The 13,475-nt window shown below is 62.1% G+C and overlaps 1 protein-coding gene across 2 annotated transcripts in view; it reads left to right on the forward strand.

Moving 5' to 3' along the window:
• Positions 1-11,027, forward strand: part of TPCN2 (two pore segment channel 2) — a 28,415-nt gene extending 17,388 nt beyond the window's left edge. For both annotated transcript variants that reach the window (XM_081100386.1, XM_081100387.1), the window contains exons 17-25: positions 230-279; positions 2,730-2,829; positions 4,633-4,704; positions 6,006-6,082; positions 6,598-6,676; positions 6,755-6,837; positions 7,318-7,399; positions 7,667-7,749; positions 8,315-11,027. In XM_081100386.1, coding sequence (XP_080956512.1) covers positions 230-279; positions 2,730-2,829; positions 4,633-4,704; positions 6,006-6,082; positions 6,598-6,676; positions 6,755-6,837; positions 7,318-7,399; positions 7,667-7,749; positions 8,315-8,393 — 705 coding nt within the window. In that variant the 3' untranslated portion in view covers positions 8,394-11,027. The remainder of the gene's footprint in view (positions 1-229; positions 280-2,729; positions 2,830-4,632; positions 4,705-6,005; positions 6,083-6,597; positions 6,677-6,754; positions 6,838-7,317; positions 7,400-7,666; positions 7,750-8,314) is intronic.
• The last annotated feature ends 2,448 nt before the right edge of the window (positions 11,028-13,475 follow it).

Genomic DNA, 13,475 nt, shown 5'->3' on the forward strand with positions numbered 1-13,475 from the left:
AGCCTTTCCCCTGTCCCCCCTCACGAGTGTGGCCCCGATCCTGAGACCACAGCGCCTTTCTCAGCCTCGGGAAGTCCCAGCATGGAACCCACCCGTGGGGCCAGGACCGAGCTCCGACGCTCCCCGAGGCCCCCTGTGGGGCGCCTTGCTCGGCTGAGTGTTAGGTCTTCCCAGAGCCGCCCGGGTGAGCGTTGCTGTAGCGATGCCTTCTTTTCTTTTGTAATTAAAGGTTTTGGAGATCTCAACTCTGGCTGTGTACCGATTCCCACACCCAGGCTGGTATGTGACTGGAGAACCGAGGGCGGCCACAGCAACCCGCCCGGCTAGCACCGGGAAGGGTGGCCCACCGTCCCGCTGGGACTCGCGGGCGAAACACCCGGCTGTTAGGAAAGGGGGCTCACGGCCCCGCCCCCTGAGGGCCTCTCTCACGTTTCTTGACTCACCGTCAGGACGTAGTGCGCAGAGCGCTGGCAGGAGGCTGTCGGTGCCCCTCTGAGGCAGTGGGCCTGGCCCTGGCATGGGCGGACGTGTGGCCCAGGGGTGCCGGGCCGGAGCAGGGAGGCCCCAGCTCAGGGCTGGGTGACGTGGGCACTGGCATTGGGCGCAGCCCTCCTCTGGCTTGGAAGGCCTGTGGCTTCGGGCTGGGCGAAGTCTACCTCTCCATACGGCGACGGGCGGGGCCTGGGGCTCGCCGATCGCTGCTGTTGGAGCCCCAGGGCCCCTGGTTCTGGCCGCACAGAGGGATGAGGGGGCAGGGTCCCAAGTATCTTGCCATGTAGCTGTGGCAGCCTCGGGTCGTGCTGCCCAGAACACAGCCGCCCGGCAGGCACACGTGCTGGCCTCGGGCCCTGGCCGGCTCTGGTCTCTGGGTCCCTCTGGGGCTGAGCAGCTGGGAGTTGCTCTTGGTGGAGAACGGGCCTGAAGGGCTTGCTGTTTGGGGTCAGCTCTGCGGGAGCCGCTGGGAGGGTTGATTCGGGAAGTCGCTGGGCTGGCGCTGTCCTTGGAGCCTGAGGGGCTGGGCCCGGGGTGACAGGTGCTTCATGGGGGCCAGCTCTCCGGTGTCTAACCTGTCCTTTTGTCTGAGAATTCCGGGGCTGACATCCGGGTGAGCGTGGGTTTAAATTTAAATAGAAAGGAGGGCATGGTGAGGCCATGAGGGACACGAAGGGCCGGGGATGGGACAGGATCAAGGGCCGGGAGACGGGGTTAGAGGAAGGGGTCAGGGTGGGGCATGTGGTTAAGGCTCGGGGGACAAGGTCAGGAGCTGGTGGGCAAGGGAGAGGGTCAGGAGACGGACAGGGTGGAGTCAGGAGATGGGGGTGGAGGGAGGGGTCGGGATAGGACGCGGTTAGGGGTTAGGGTAGAGTCAGGACAGGGTCAGGTGATAGGACAAGGTCAGGGGCAGGATATAGGGTCAAAGGAAGAGGTCAGGAAATCGGATACATAGGAGGCAGGGCTGGGGAAGGGGTCGGAGGTAGGGATGTGAATGTGGGTTAGGGGGTAAGGGATGGAGCCGGGCCAAGTCGCCCAGTTCTGCTGGGACCTGAGCTGAGTGTCCGGGGTCTGGAACCTCAGAGGTGTCCCATGTAAGACGGAGGGTCAGCTGGTCGGGCGCCGTGCGGGACGGTGCTGTGGACGGTCCGTGACCACTCTGCCCTCGGTCTCAGTGAGGGTTCTGGCTGGAGTCCGAGATGGGCAAGTTCTTGTTGCCCCCCCTCACTCTCTCTCGCTCACCCCTCACTCTCTCTCACTCCCCCCCTCATGCTCTCTCGCTCTCCCCCTCGCTCTCTCTCGCTCTCCCCCTCGCTCTCTCTCGCTCTCCCCCTCGCTCTCTCTCGCTCTCCCCCTCGCTCTCGCTCTCTCTCGCTCTCCCCCTCGCTCTCTCTCGCTCTCCCCCTCGCTCTCGCTCGCTCTCCCCCTCGCTCTCGCTCGCTCTCCCCCTCGCTCTCGCTCGCTCTCCCCCTCGCTCTCTCTCGCTCTCCCCCTCGCTCTCTCTCGCTCTCCCCCTCGCTCTCCCCCTCGCTCTCTCTCGCTCCCCCCCTCGCTCTCCCCCTCGCTCTCTCTCGCTCTCCCCCTCGCTCTCTCTCGCTCTCCCCCTCGCTCTCGCTCGCTCTCCCCCTCGCTCTCTCTCGCTCTCCCCCTCGCTCTCCCCCTCGCTCTCTCTCGCTCTCCCCCTCGCTCTCTCTCGCTCCCCCCCTCATGCTCTCTCGCTCTCCCCCTCGCTCTCTCTCGCTCTCCCCCTCGCTCTCCCCCTCGCTCTCCCCCTCGCTCTCTCTCGCTCTCCCCCTCGCTCTCGCTCGCTCTCCCCCTCGCTCTCTCTCGCTCTCCCCCTCGCTCTCTCTCGCTCTCCCCCTCGCTCTCGCTCTCCCCCTCGCTCTCTCTCGCTCTCCCCCTCGCTCTCTCTCGCTCTCCCCCTCGCTCCCTCTCGCTCTCCCCCTCGCTCCCTCTCGCTCTCCCCCTCGCTCTCGCTCTCCCCCTCGCTCCCTCTCGCTCTCCCCCTCGCTCCCCCTCGCTCTCCCCCTCGCTCCCCCTCGCTCTCCCCCTCGCTCCCCCTCGCTCTCCCCCTCGCTCTCTCTCGCTCTCCCCCTCGCTCTCTCTCGCTCTCCCCCTCGCTCTCTCTCACTCTCCCCCTCGCTCTCTCCGCATCTGCCTTTCTCCGTTTTTAACCATGAGTGTCCAGTTGCTGGCGTCCTGGGCCTCACCCGACCCATCTCTGTGTGTCTCTCCAGGAAGCCGGAGCTGCGGGGCCTGCTGTCGCTGTGGGACATGGTTCGCCTGGTGAACATGCTCATCGTGTTCCGGTTCCTGCGCATCATCCCCAGCATGAAGGTCCGTGGCACCGCCGACCCACCCCTCGCCGCCCCGTCCTGCTCACACTGCTCCTCCTTCCCTGGAGAAGGGGAGCCTGGGCAGGGAGGGACCAGACCCTGCGGTGCGCCCCGCCCCTCACCTGGCTGGGGGTGAGGCGGAGGCCAGCACGGTGGGACTGTTGCAGGGGAGTGTCCAGCTCGTGGGGCCCTGGCAGGTGTGAGGGCAGGCGGAGCCCCTGGGACCACATGCTCCCAGGGTCCCGAGGTTTCTGAGTGGCTTCTGGCAAGGGCTCCTTAGTGGCTCCTGGGCACGAGAGCAAAGGTAGGCTTGACCGCAGCGCTCACTTCCAGGACCCCAAGTGCAAGGATGGGGGGCTTGTGAGCATCTCCGAGCCTCGGTGTGTCTCAGGGTCCCCACCAGGAGTGACATCAGCCTGGAGGGGCGGGCAAGGAGGTGGGCAGCGGCTCAGGCCCAGCCCAGCCCAGAATGGAAGTGGACTTTACTGCTCCGTCTGTTCTCCCAGGGCCGTTTCAGGGGAAGAGACACCGAGGACACCAGCCCCTTTCTGTGTGTCCGGGGCCTTCCCTGCACCAGGGCTTCCACCCGAGGGCAGCTCAGGACCCTGGGCACAGGCGGGGCTGCCGCCCTGAAGTCTCTGTGCATGCCACACAGGCACATGTGATCACATGTTTGTGTGAACACCTCCCTGCACCGGGGCTTCCACCTGAGGGCAGCTCAGGATCCTGGGTGCAGGCGGGGCTGCTGCCCCGAAGTCTCTGTGCATGCCACACAGGCACATGTGATCACATGTTTGTGTGAACACACAAATACCCACATAAGTCATATGACCACACACATGACTACAGCCTACACATTTATACATGAAACCACACACATGTAATTAGTCACACAAGGTAACCACACATAAACACACATAACAACATGATTATACACATGTCATCACAGACAGTTGTATACACATACATACCCAGAAATGCATGTGCATGTAACTAACACAATCACATGCAACACACATGCAATCACACACATGTACACTATACACAAACACACACAGCTATATGCACAGATACACAAATTGCATACATACAAGCCCCACACATGCACACACATGTGTACACATATACACACACAGTCATGCACATGTGCACATGCACACTGGCTTCCCCTGCCAGCATCCAGCTATGATATTCTAATGTATCAGCTGGGAAATGGGGCTCAGGTTCGTGTGGGTGGGGAGCAGCCGTGTAGCCGGGGTTCCTGGCTGTGTCTCTGAGGCCCTTTCCCAGACTTGGTCCCTAGGGGCTGGCCGGGGAGCCTTCAGACCAGAGGAGCTGCCTGGCCTCAGCGGCTGGAGGGCAGCATGGCCTTTCCCGCACGCGTGCCTCACTGCGGGGACTTGGAGCCCAGACCCAAGGCTGGGCGGGCAAAGTGCCTGGATGTGTGGGGGTGAATGGGTGCCTATGGCTGTCTAGTGTGTACAGCTGTGTGTGTGTACCACTGTACAGGTGATGTGTGTGTGTGTGTGTAGGGGTGGCTGTGGGGTGTGCGCCAGGTGTGTGTGTATGTATGAGTGTGTGTAGGGGTAACGAGTGTGCACGGGTGTGTGTGTGTGTGTGTATATGTGGGATGTGTGTGCACAGGTGTGTGTGTGTGTGTGTATGTGTATATGTGGGGTGTGTGTGCACAGGTGTGTGGGGTGGTGCTAATTCACCTGCCCTTGCAGAGGGGGGTGATGGGCAGGGTTGGCGCCCCCTAGTGAGACCAGGAGGAACAGTGGCTCTGCCTTCTCCCTGCCCTCAGCTGATGGCCGTGGTGGCCAGCACCATCCTGGGCCTGATCAGAAACATGCGGGCGTTCGGCGGGATCCTGGTGGTGAGTCTGCGCCATGGGGCCGGTGGGGTGGGCACTCAGTGGGAGGTGGGCTGTGATGGGCGAGCTGGGGGGAAGCACCAGGGCAGGAGGCCAGAGCGGCCCCTTCGTGCCAGACAGCTTTTCAGTCACTTTCAAATCCCTCCTGTTCTCTGGGCCATCAGCTCTGCCCTGGCCCAGCCTGGTCAGGGGGCCCTGCTGCTGCCTCAGGCACAAGGCCCGTGGCCGTGTCACGAGGCGGAGAGCCCTGCTGCACAGATGGTGCCTTTTGTCCTTTATGTTGAACAACACCCTGGGGGTGGGGAGCCCCTGGGGGGAGCCCAGGCCCTCCAGGAGGCTAGAAATAGGATCTTGCATCAGGCCCCGTCCCAGACCCCTATTTGCACATTGGAGGAAACTGAGGCATAGGAGTGGGCTGGGTTAGTCCAGAGTGTGCACCGCTCCCCAGTCCGCCTGGCACCTTCAGGAAGAAGCTGGGTGGTGCTCCTTGGACGCCCCCTGGTGGATGTGGGAAACATGGTGGGACTTCTGCCTGGAGAGGCCTGATCTTCCCCTCCCTTCCCTGGGACCAGCTTCTCCCTAGCCCAGCTTCTCCCTAGCCCAGCATTTCCCTGGCCTAGTTCCTCCTGGGACCAGCTTCTCCCTAGCCCAGCTTCCTCCTGGGACCAGCTTCTGGGCCCAGCTTCTCCCGGGCCCAGCTTCTCCCGGGACTAGCTCCTCCCTGGCCAAGCTTCCTCTGGGACCAGCTTCTCCCGGGCCCAGCTTCTCCTGGGCCCAGTTTCCTCTGGGCCCAACTTCTGTCGGGACCAGCTCCTCTCAGGACCAGCTCCTCCCGGGACCAGCTCCTCCCTGGCCAAGCTTCCTCTGGGCCCAGCTTCTCACGGGCCCAGCTTCTCTTGGGCCCAGTTTCCTCCGGGCCCAGCTTCTGCCGGGACCAGCTCCTCCCAGGACCAGCTCCTCCTGGGACCAGCTACTCCTGGGCCCAGCTTCTTGCCCTGTTGTGGAGTCCTCCTCGTCACTCTCCCTGCCACACTGGTCCTGATGGGGCAGGCAGCCTTCGCTTCCTTGGCCTCCCCCTGGGCCCCAGTGTATCTGTGGGGCTCCCCGGTGGTGACTCCTCCCTTCTCCCCTTCAGCCACTGTCCTGTGCCAGGAGAGGGTGTCTGGAAGTAGAGCCAAGTGTTGTGGGGGGTAGCAGCGCCCATAGTTGGGTGCCGTGGCCAGGCTGGGAACCCTCACAGGCCAGCCTGGCTCTGTCCTCCTTTGGGCGGGGCTGCCCCCGCTGACCGAGCCCTGCCTCCGCAGGTGGTGTACTACGTCTTTGCCATCGTTGGCATCAACCTGTTCCGGGGTGCCATTGTGCCTCCTCCTGGAAACATCAGGTGAGGTGGGGCCTAAGGTGCCGAAGGAGCACTTGGGGGGGAGGGGGGTGGGGTGGGACGGGTGTAAGGACAGGTGTGAGGCCTCGGCAGCGTGTGGGTCAGCTCTCCAAGAGGAGTCTCCTGCTCTTTCTCTTTCTTCCCTGTCCCCTGCCCTCCCCTCCCCCTGGACCCCTGGCCTAGAGTCTGTGCTGACTGTTCCGATATCTGCTCAGAGCAGCCCTCCCAACCCCTGTTGGACCTTGAGCTCCTCCACTCAGCTCCCCCAGGCTCCCCCCAGAGACTCCCCGCCGAGGCCCCCCACCGGGCCGGTGCTGGCAGGGCTGTGAGTGTAGAGCTGACCGCTAGCCACAGCTCTTGTCTCCCAGCTGCCCTCACAGACCCTCCGGAGGCCAGGGGCATTTCTTCTGCCTATTTCTGGGGGCCCAGAGAGGGTTCCACGCTGTGGGGGGCTGAGGGGGTGTAGGGCATGCCTGGTGTGCATGTCCTACACCCCACCTGACCCGCCTGTGTCCCAGCCTGGCCCCTAACGGCTCGGCGCCCTGCGGCAGCTACGAGCAGCTGGAGTACTGGGCCAACAACTTCGATGACTTTGCGGTGAGTCCCTCCCCCTTGCTTCCTGGCCCCCGGCCCCCGGCCTCCTGCACCCTCCTTGACCGTGCCCGTTGCCCACAGGCTGCCCTGGTCACGCTGTGGAACGTGATGGTCGTGAACAACTGGCAGGTGTTCCTCGACGCCTATCAGCGCTACTCGGGCCCGTGAGTGACCCGCCCGGCTCCTGCCCATCCTCCCGCACCCTTGCCCGGGACTCTGGGTGGCACCTGGCGTCGCTGGGGATGTGTGGGAGCTGCACAGGCCCTGAAACATCTGGGGGGTTCCTTGGGTGCCTGGGGGTGCTGGTGGGCGTCTGGGAGGGGAGCCTGGAGGGAGCTGGGTGGAGGAGGGGAAGTCTGGGGGGAGCAGGGAGGAGGAGCTCAGCCTGGAGCGCAGCCCAGCCCCGGGCATGGTCCTGGTCCCAGCCCCACTCCACCTCCTGCTGGCCCTGCCGCTTTGGGCAGCTCATTGTCTTGGCTTCTGGGCATCTCTAAAGTGGGAGGACGTCATGGGGTTACCGGGCAGGACCCAGCGAGAGCTGCCGCAGACTCGCGGGTCCCAGACTCGTGACGGGGTCTGCGCTCCTCCCGGGTCTCGCTGTGCTCACAGTGGGCCTGCGTGAGCCGCCGCCTCGTCCTCCGCAGGTGGTCCAAGATCTACTTTGTGTTGTGGTGGCTGGTGTCGTCTGTCATCTGGATCAACCTGTTTCTGGCTCTCATTCTGGAGGTACAGGGGGGTCCTGGGGGCTTCGGGCGGCCCTGGGCTCAGTGCAGCTCACCTGTTGCTGGGAGGGTCTGGGAACAGCCCTGACATTTGACCTGAGGGTGTCCTCAGGGCCCCGGGAGACATGTGGCTCCCAGGAGCTGGTGGCCTTGCTGGCCCTGGACCCGGGCTTCCTGTGCCCCACACCAGGCGGGGGTGGGGCGGGGGAGGTGAGGCTGGTTTCACGCAGGGCCGGCACCCACTGGCCCCCTCCTCCCTCCCGCTCCCCAGAACTTCCTCCACAAGTGGGACCGCCGAGGCGAGCTGCAGTCCCGCTCCGGGGACCAGGTCACCGCGGTGGACCTCTTGTTCAGGTGTGCAGGCGGGAGGGCCTGCTGCTCGGCCCCTGGGCGAGGAGGGGGCAGGGAGGTGCGGGGCAGGCGTCCTCTGTGACAGGGACCCCCCCACAGCCCGGGCTCCTGGCCTCCTCGAGCTCCCTGAGGTCTGGGGTTGGGGTCTAGGGTCGGGGTCTGTTGCTTCCGCTGCTCCTGCCTCCTGGCCGTGAACTGTCCTGTTCTCCATTGCGCATATTCGTGGAAACATCCTGAGGGGCCGTTAGTCTCCGGGTGATTCTGTGGGGGGACGTGGACAGGTGACCGAGGACACCACCCTTGGTTCCTCTCCGAGTGGAGAAAGGTGACCGCCTCCCTCGTGGGCGTTGGCTGCCTCGTCACAGTGGCTCCCTGTCCCGCCCCAGCAGCCACCGGGGCTTTCGGGAGCGCCAGGCACACTCCGCAGATGTGCCCGAGTCCCGGGTCCCGCCCTCGCTCGTCCCCTGTGCACGTGTAGGAGGCTGCCCTACGCAGAGCCGGGCAGGGCAGGCCCAGACTGCACCTCGCTGTCTGGAAGGGCCATGCACACCTTCTCCCGGTCCCGCAGGGAGGTCCTGGAGGAGCCGACGGAGGAGGAGCTGATGGCCAAGCTGCGGCATCACCCCCACCTGCAGCTGTGCAGGTGACGTCCCGTGTGCCTCCCTGGCTGGCGGATGGCGATGTGGCCTGGGGACCAACGTGGGTCCCGGGAGAGGCAGCTGCGGCCCGAAGGAGAGACAGAGCCACTCCGCCCCCGAGGCCGTGACAGAAGCGACAGAGCCGAGGCCTGCGCGCTGCCGAGCGGAGCAGGCAGCTTCTGTCGGCAGCATCGCAGCACGGTGGGCGCTTCGGCCGCGTCCACGCCGCGCCCTTACGTGAGCTGCTTTTACTTGTCTGAGTGCGGGAAGAGGGTGACTCCACAGGGACCTTTGAGACGGTCTGACAGCAAGAAGCAGGCCTCCTCGTGGCCCTGCGGTTTCCGTGGTGCCTTTGCTGCCCGCGGCCTTCAGGGACCAGAGGCCCCGTGGGGCCCGCACAGGCCGCCGGCAGCTTCCCAGGCCAGTAAGTGTGGATCCTGGTGGCTTCGCACGAAGTGGGCCTTGGCTGTTTTATCACTGTACGAATTGTGTGAATGTGATTGGGTGTTTCCTTACGGGTCAGAATGCCAATATCAATGAGTTTTGCAAAGAATGAGGTTGTCGTCTTTCCTGCGACACAGTTGTCCTGCTCCTCTGGTCCTTTCAGCTGTGCACGGCACAGGGGTGCATTGTGGCGGGGGGCTGTCTACCTGAGGCAGGGGCCACCTTTTTCTAATTTGCATAAAGGCGTGTATAAGCCAGGAGTGGTCCTACTGTGTGTCCTCAGGGTGTGGGGGGAGGAGTGAGCAGTGTGTGGAGGCCACGTTGCCATGTGATCCACCACAGATCCAGATGGCAGGGGTTCCCTTGTGAGCTGCCGGCTCAGTGATTGGCGATCGCTCCTGGAGGCCTCTGTTGAGGACCGGGATCTCCGTGGAAAGCATTGCTGAGATGGATTAGTGATGTCTGCCGAGGGCACTGCACGGCCACGAAGGCACAGGTGCTGGCCACCTGGGAAGGGATGTCTGGTCTCCTGTCTGGACAATGGGATGAGAGGAAAGTTTAACTGAAAAAGTAGCTTCTGAAACGTCACGAGCCCCAGTGCTCGGGGTTTGTAAACCCTGGGGGTGGTTTTGTACCCACACACGCTGCACTTTCTGGTCCTGGAGTGGATCTGAAATCCCTCAGGTTTGGGGGACCTGTGGGGGCTGTGAGGACACTCCCAGCCCGGGCCCCTCTGCGGCTGCCTTTCCAGAAGGCAGGTTTGGGGCAGGAGGACGTCCTGGAGCAGCGGCTAGAAGGCCACAGCCACCTGGCCTCACAGGGCCCTGCTGTCTGGGTCAGGGGTGAGGCCCCCTGCATTGCTGCCCTGCTCACTCCTCCCCGCCCTGGCCCCCCTCCACTGCTGCCGACCTCCCACAGGGTTCCACCCCAGGTCTCAGCACCATCTAATGGCGGGATCGGGTTCTGTTGGCCTCATTTTTAATGCAAACTGGACTCTGTGACCCCAGGAGGCTCATTGCTTTCCCCTGGCCGGCCACAGGCTGCCTGTCTCGGGCGGTGGCCCTGCCTCAGCGTCTGGGCTGCAGGCTGAGCAGGCACCGCGGGGTGGGGTGTCCTGTGCAGGTGCCAGAGCCGCACGTGCGTCCACCCCGCCTGCTTCACGTCTTGTCACAGAGAAGTCTCCCTGACGTTTACTGTCCGAGCAGATGACTGGACCAGTGGTTCTCAACCTTCCTAATGACGCGACCCGTTAATACAGTTCCTCATGTTGTGGTGACCCCCAATTTCATTGTTACAAATTGAACATAATGAAAGCATAGTGATTAATCACAAAAACAATATGTAATTATATATGTGTTTTCCGATGGTCTTAGGCGACCCCTGTGAAGGGTCGTTCGACCCTCAAAGGGGTCGGGACCCACAGGTTGAGAACCGCTGCTCTGGACGATCTGTGCTGGGCCCTGGGGGGCAGGGCTGGTTGGAGAGGTTGGCTCCACCCTTGAGCATGGTCATTCTGGTGCCTTCTGACTGTGCAGGGCAGTTGACACTCTGAGAGGTTCCATCCACCAGTTTCAAAGGTGCCAGCCTCTGAGCCTTTGTTCCAGTGAGAACTGGCTGGGCTCGGGCGGGGCTGCTGGTGCAGGGCGGGCCGCTGGGTGGCCCTGTCCGCAGTACTCTGTGTCCCCGTCCCCCCCCAGGCCACCACGCTGCACTGGGGGAAGTCTACTGGCGACGAGCGTGTGTTCTCGTCCCAGCCGTGGTTTCCCGTGGCTGCCGTGGCTGCCGTGGCTCTGGCCGGGCATCAGGGACGGGGGTCGGGAGTCATCCAGCATAGCGGCAAGTCAGGGACCCCTGGGCTGGGGTCGCGGCCCCGACAGAGCAGAGGCAGGAGGATCCCCGGGCCTTAGGTGTAAAACGCAGACTTGGAAGCACTTCACAGGCTATATGTACAGAAAAGAAAATGTTGATAAACTCAGGACACTTAAGAACTTTCTTTAAAAGGCGCCACAGCCAGCACCGGTTTGGCTCAGTGGATAGAGCATCGGCCTGCAGACTGAGGGGTCCCAGGTTCGATTCCGGTCAAGGGCATGTACCTTGGTTGCAGGAACATCCCCAGTAGGGGGCGTGCAGGAGGCAGCTGATTGACGTTTCTCTCTCATCGATGTTTCTAACTCTCTATTCCTGTCCCTTCCTCTCTGTAAAAAAAAAAAAAATCAATAAAATATATTTTAAAAAAATAAATAAAAGGCACCACAGACAGGCAAGCCACCGCCGGGGGAAATGCGTGTAGCAGGTGTAACTGAGTAAGGACCTATGTCTGGGCCACGTGAAAAGCTCCTATAAATTAGCAAGAAAAAGACAAACCGATAGAAAACAGGGGCTTGAACGGGTTTTTCACAGAGAAGCCAAGTCCCGTAGCGACGTGAAAAGACGTGCAGTCTCACCGTGATCCGAGATGCAAGGCGAGGCCGCCCTGATGTGTTTCACAGCCTCGAGCAGGTCTGGCCCTTGGAGTGGCTGGAACCCGCAGATGTGCTTGGAGGAAGTCTGATGGACACAGCCTCTTGGGAAAATAGTTTGGCATCCTTTACGGTCGTTGGATATGGCACCTTATTCTGCTAGGGACACACTGAAGAGCGACCCCTGCCCACGTGTGCCAGCGGGTAGAACGTTGAGAGAGCAAAAGCCGGGCACAACGTACACGTCCTCAACAGAACGCACACGCCGAGGAGCTCCACTCACACAGCACCGAACCGGCCTCCGGCCTCGGAGAGCTGCGTGAAGGGATCTTAGAAACACAACGTCGAGTGAACAAAGCAAGTTCCAGGAGACGCCGTACAGAAAAGTATTACTTATGTAAAATTCAAAACCAGAGTTAAGCCCTGACCGGTTTGGCTCAGTGGATAGAGCAGGGGTCCTCAAACTACGGCCCGCGGGCCACATGCGGCCCGCCGAAAACATTTACCGGGCCTGCCGGGTGTTTTTGCTGCCGCTGCCTGTCCTGCTTAGCAGCCGACACATCCCGGCCCACAGTGTGCATGTGTGGAATGTCTGAGGGACAGTGAACTGGCCCCCTGTTTAAAAGTTTGAGGACCTCTGGGATAGAGCCTCAGCCTACGGACTGAAGGGTCCCAGGTTCCATTCCGGTCAAGGGCATGTACCTTGGTTGCGGGCACATCCCCAGTGGGGGCTGTGCAGGAGGCAGCGGATCGATGTTTCTCTCTCATCAATGTTTCTAACTATCCCTCTCCCTTCCTCTCTGTAAAAAAAAAATCAATAAAATATATTTTTAAAAAAACCAAGAAAAAAAACACCACAGCTAATGTGCCTTCAGGGCGTGCACCCATTGGCAGTACAGTCACCTGTAGCTCAAGGGCACGGGAGCCTGCAGTCCCAGAGGGGCCACCTCTTGGGGAGGCAGGACCGTGGGGAGGACCCGTGGTCATACGTGGCACGTTCTGGACGGTGTTCGCATTCTGGCTGCGTGGGGGGCACGGTCATTGCCTTCAGAACTTAGTGATGTCGGTTTATGTTACACTGTCTTTTGTACTTTCCAAATATTAACAGGTAGAAGGAGGGGCCGGGGGGGGCATTGGGGACGAGGAGTTTTCCTGCAAAGGGGGCGGTGAAGCGGGTGACCACGGGCAGGGCCGCGGGGTCAGGAGCGTTGGGTTGTGTACGTGGAGGATTGTGGGAACTGCTGGGGAGGGAGGCCCAGGACTCGGGGAGCCCTCCGGTGGGCAGGCCCGAGGAGTCGCTGGAGCCTTGGCTTTAGTGGACGAGGGCCGTGGACGGTGGCAGGAGGCGCAGAGGCAAGGGCTGGGCCAGAGCTGCCGCCGGTCAGGGTCCCCGAGGCCCCTCCGGGGCTCCCTCCCACACGCGGCCCAGGCCCTGGCAGCTGGGCGGGGGCCAGGCCGGGACCCAATCTGTTCCTGGAACCTCAGCGCAGCCCCGACGAGCGGGCTGGTCCTTTCATGTGGTCTCCTCTGCTCAGCACAGCAGGGAGGCATCTTGTCTTTCACCAGAACAGCCCGGGTTTGGTTTCCTGCCTTGGAGATAATTGCTGGTTCATATTAAAAGGTTAGACAATTCCTCGCTTTAAGAAAGAGTGGGCAGCAGGCACACCGCACGGCTCTTGAGCATCACCGAAGGGGGCGTGGGGCTCGGGCGCCCTCACATCAAAGTGGCCAGCAGGCGCTGCGGGCAGCGCGCCCCCAGCCCTCTGATCACGTTGGGGGCCGAGCTATTCTGGTAACACAATCGGAGCCGCACAGGGTGGTGGCCCACACCTGCGGGCCTGGGTGCCCCCTGCTGCCTGGGACCCACGTCCGCGGGCTAATCTGCTTCGGGGCCTTGGCAACAGCTGTCGGTAGGTGGGGCGACCTGCCTTGCCTACCTCTCTGGCCTTTAGTTTCCCTCACAACTTGGGTGGGTAGGAGCCACCGACACTGGAATCCATGGCCAGGGGACCATGCTCTAGCTCAGCGGTTCTCTACCTGTGGGTCGTTGGGGGTCAAACGACCCTTTCACAGGGGTCGCCTAAGACCATCGGAAAACACATATATAATTACATACTGTTTTTGTGACTAATCACTATGCTTGAATTATGTTCAATTTGTAACAATGAAAATACATCCTGCATATCAG

Source organism: Myotis nattereri, assembly GCF_964212035.1.
Source record: "Myotis nattereri genome assembly, chromosome: 9".
In the NCBI taxonomy this organism is placed as follows: Eukaryota; Metazoa; Chordata; class Mammalia; order Chiroptera; family Vespertilionidae; genus Myotis; species Myotis nattereri.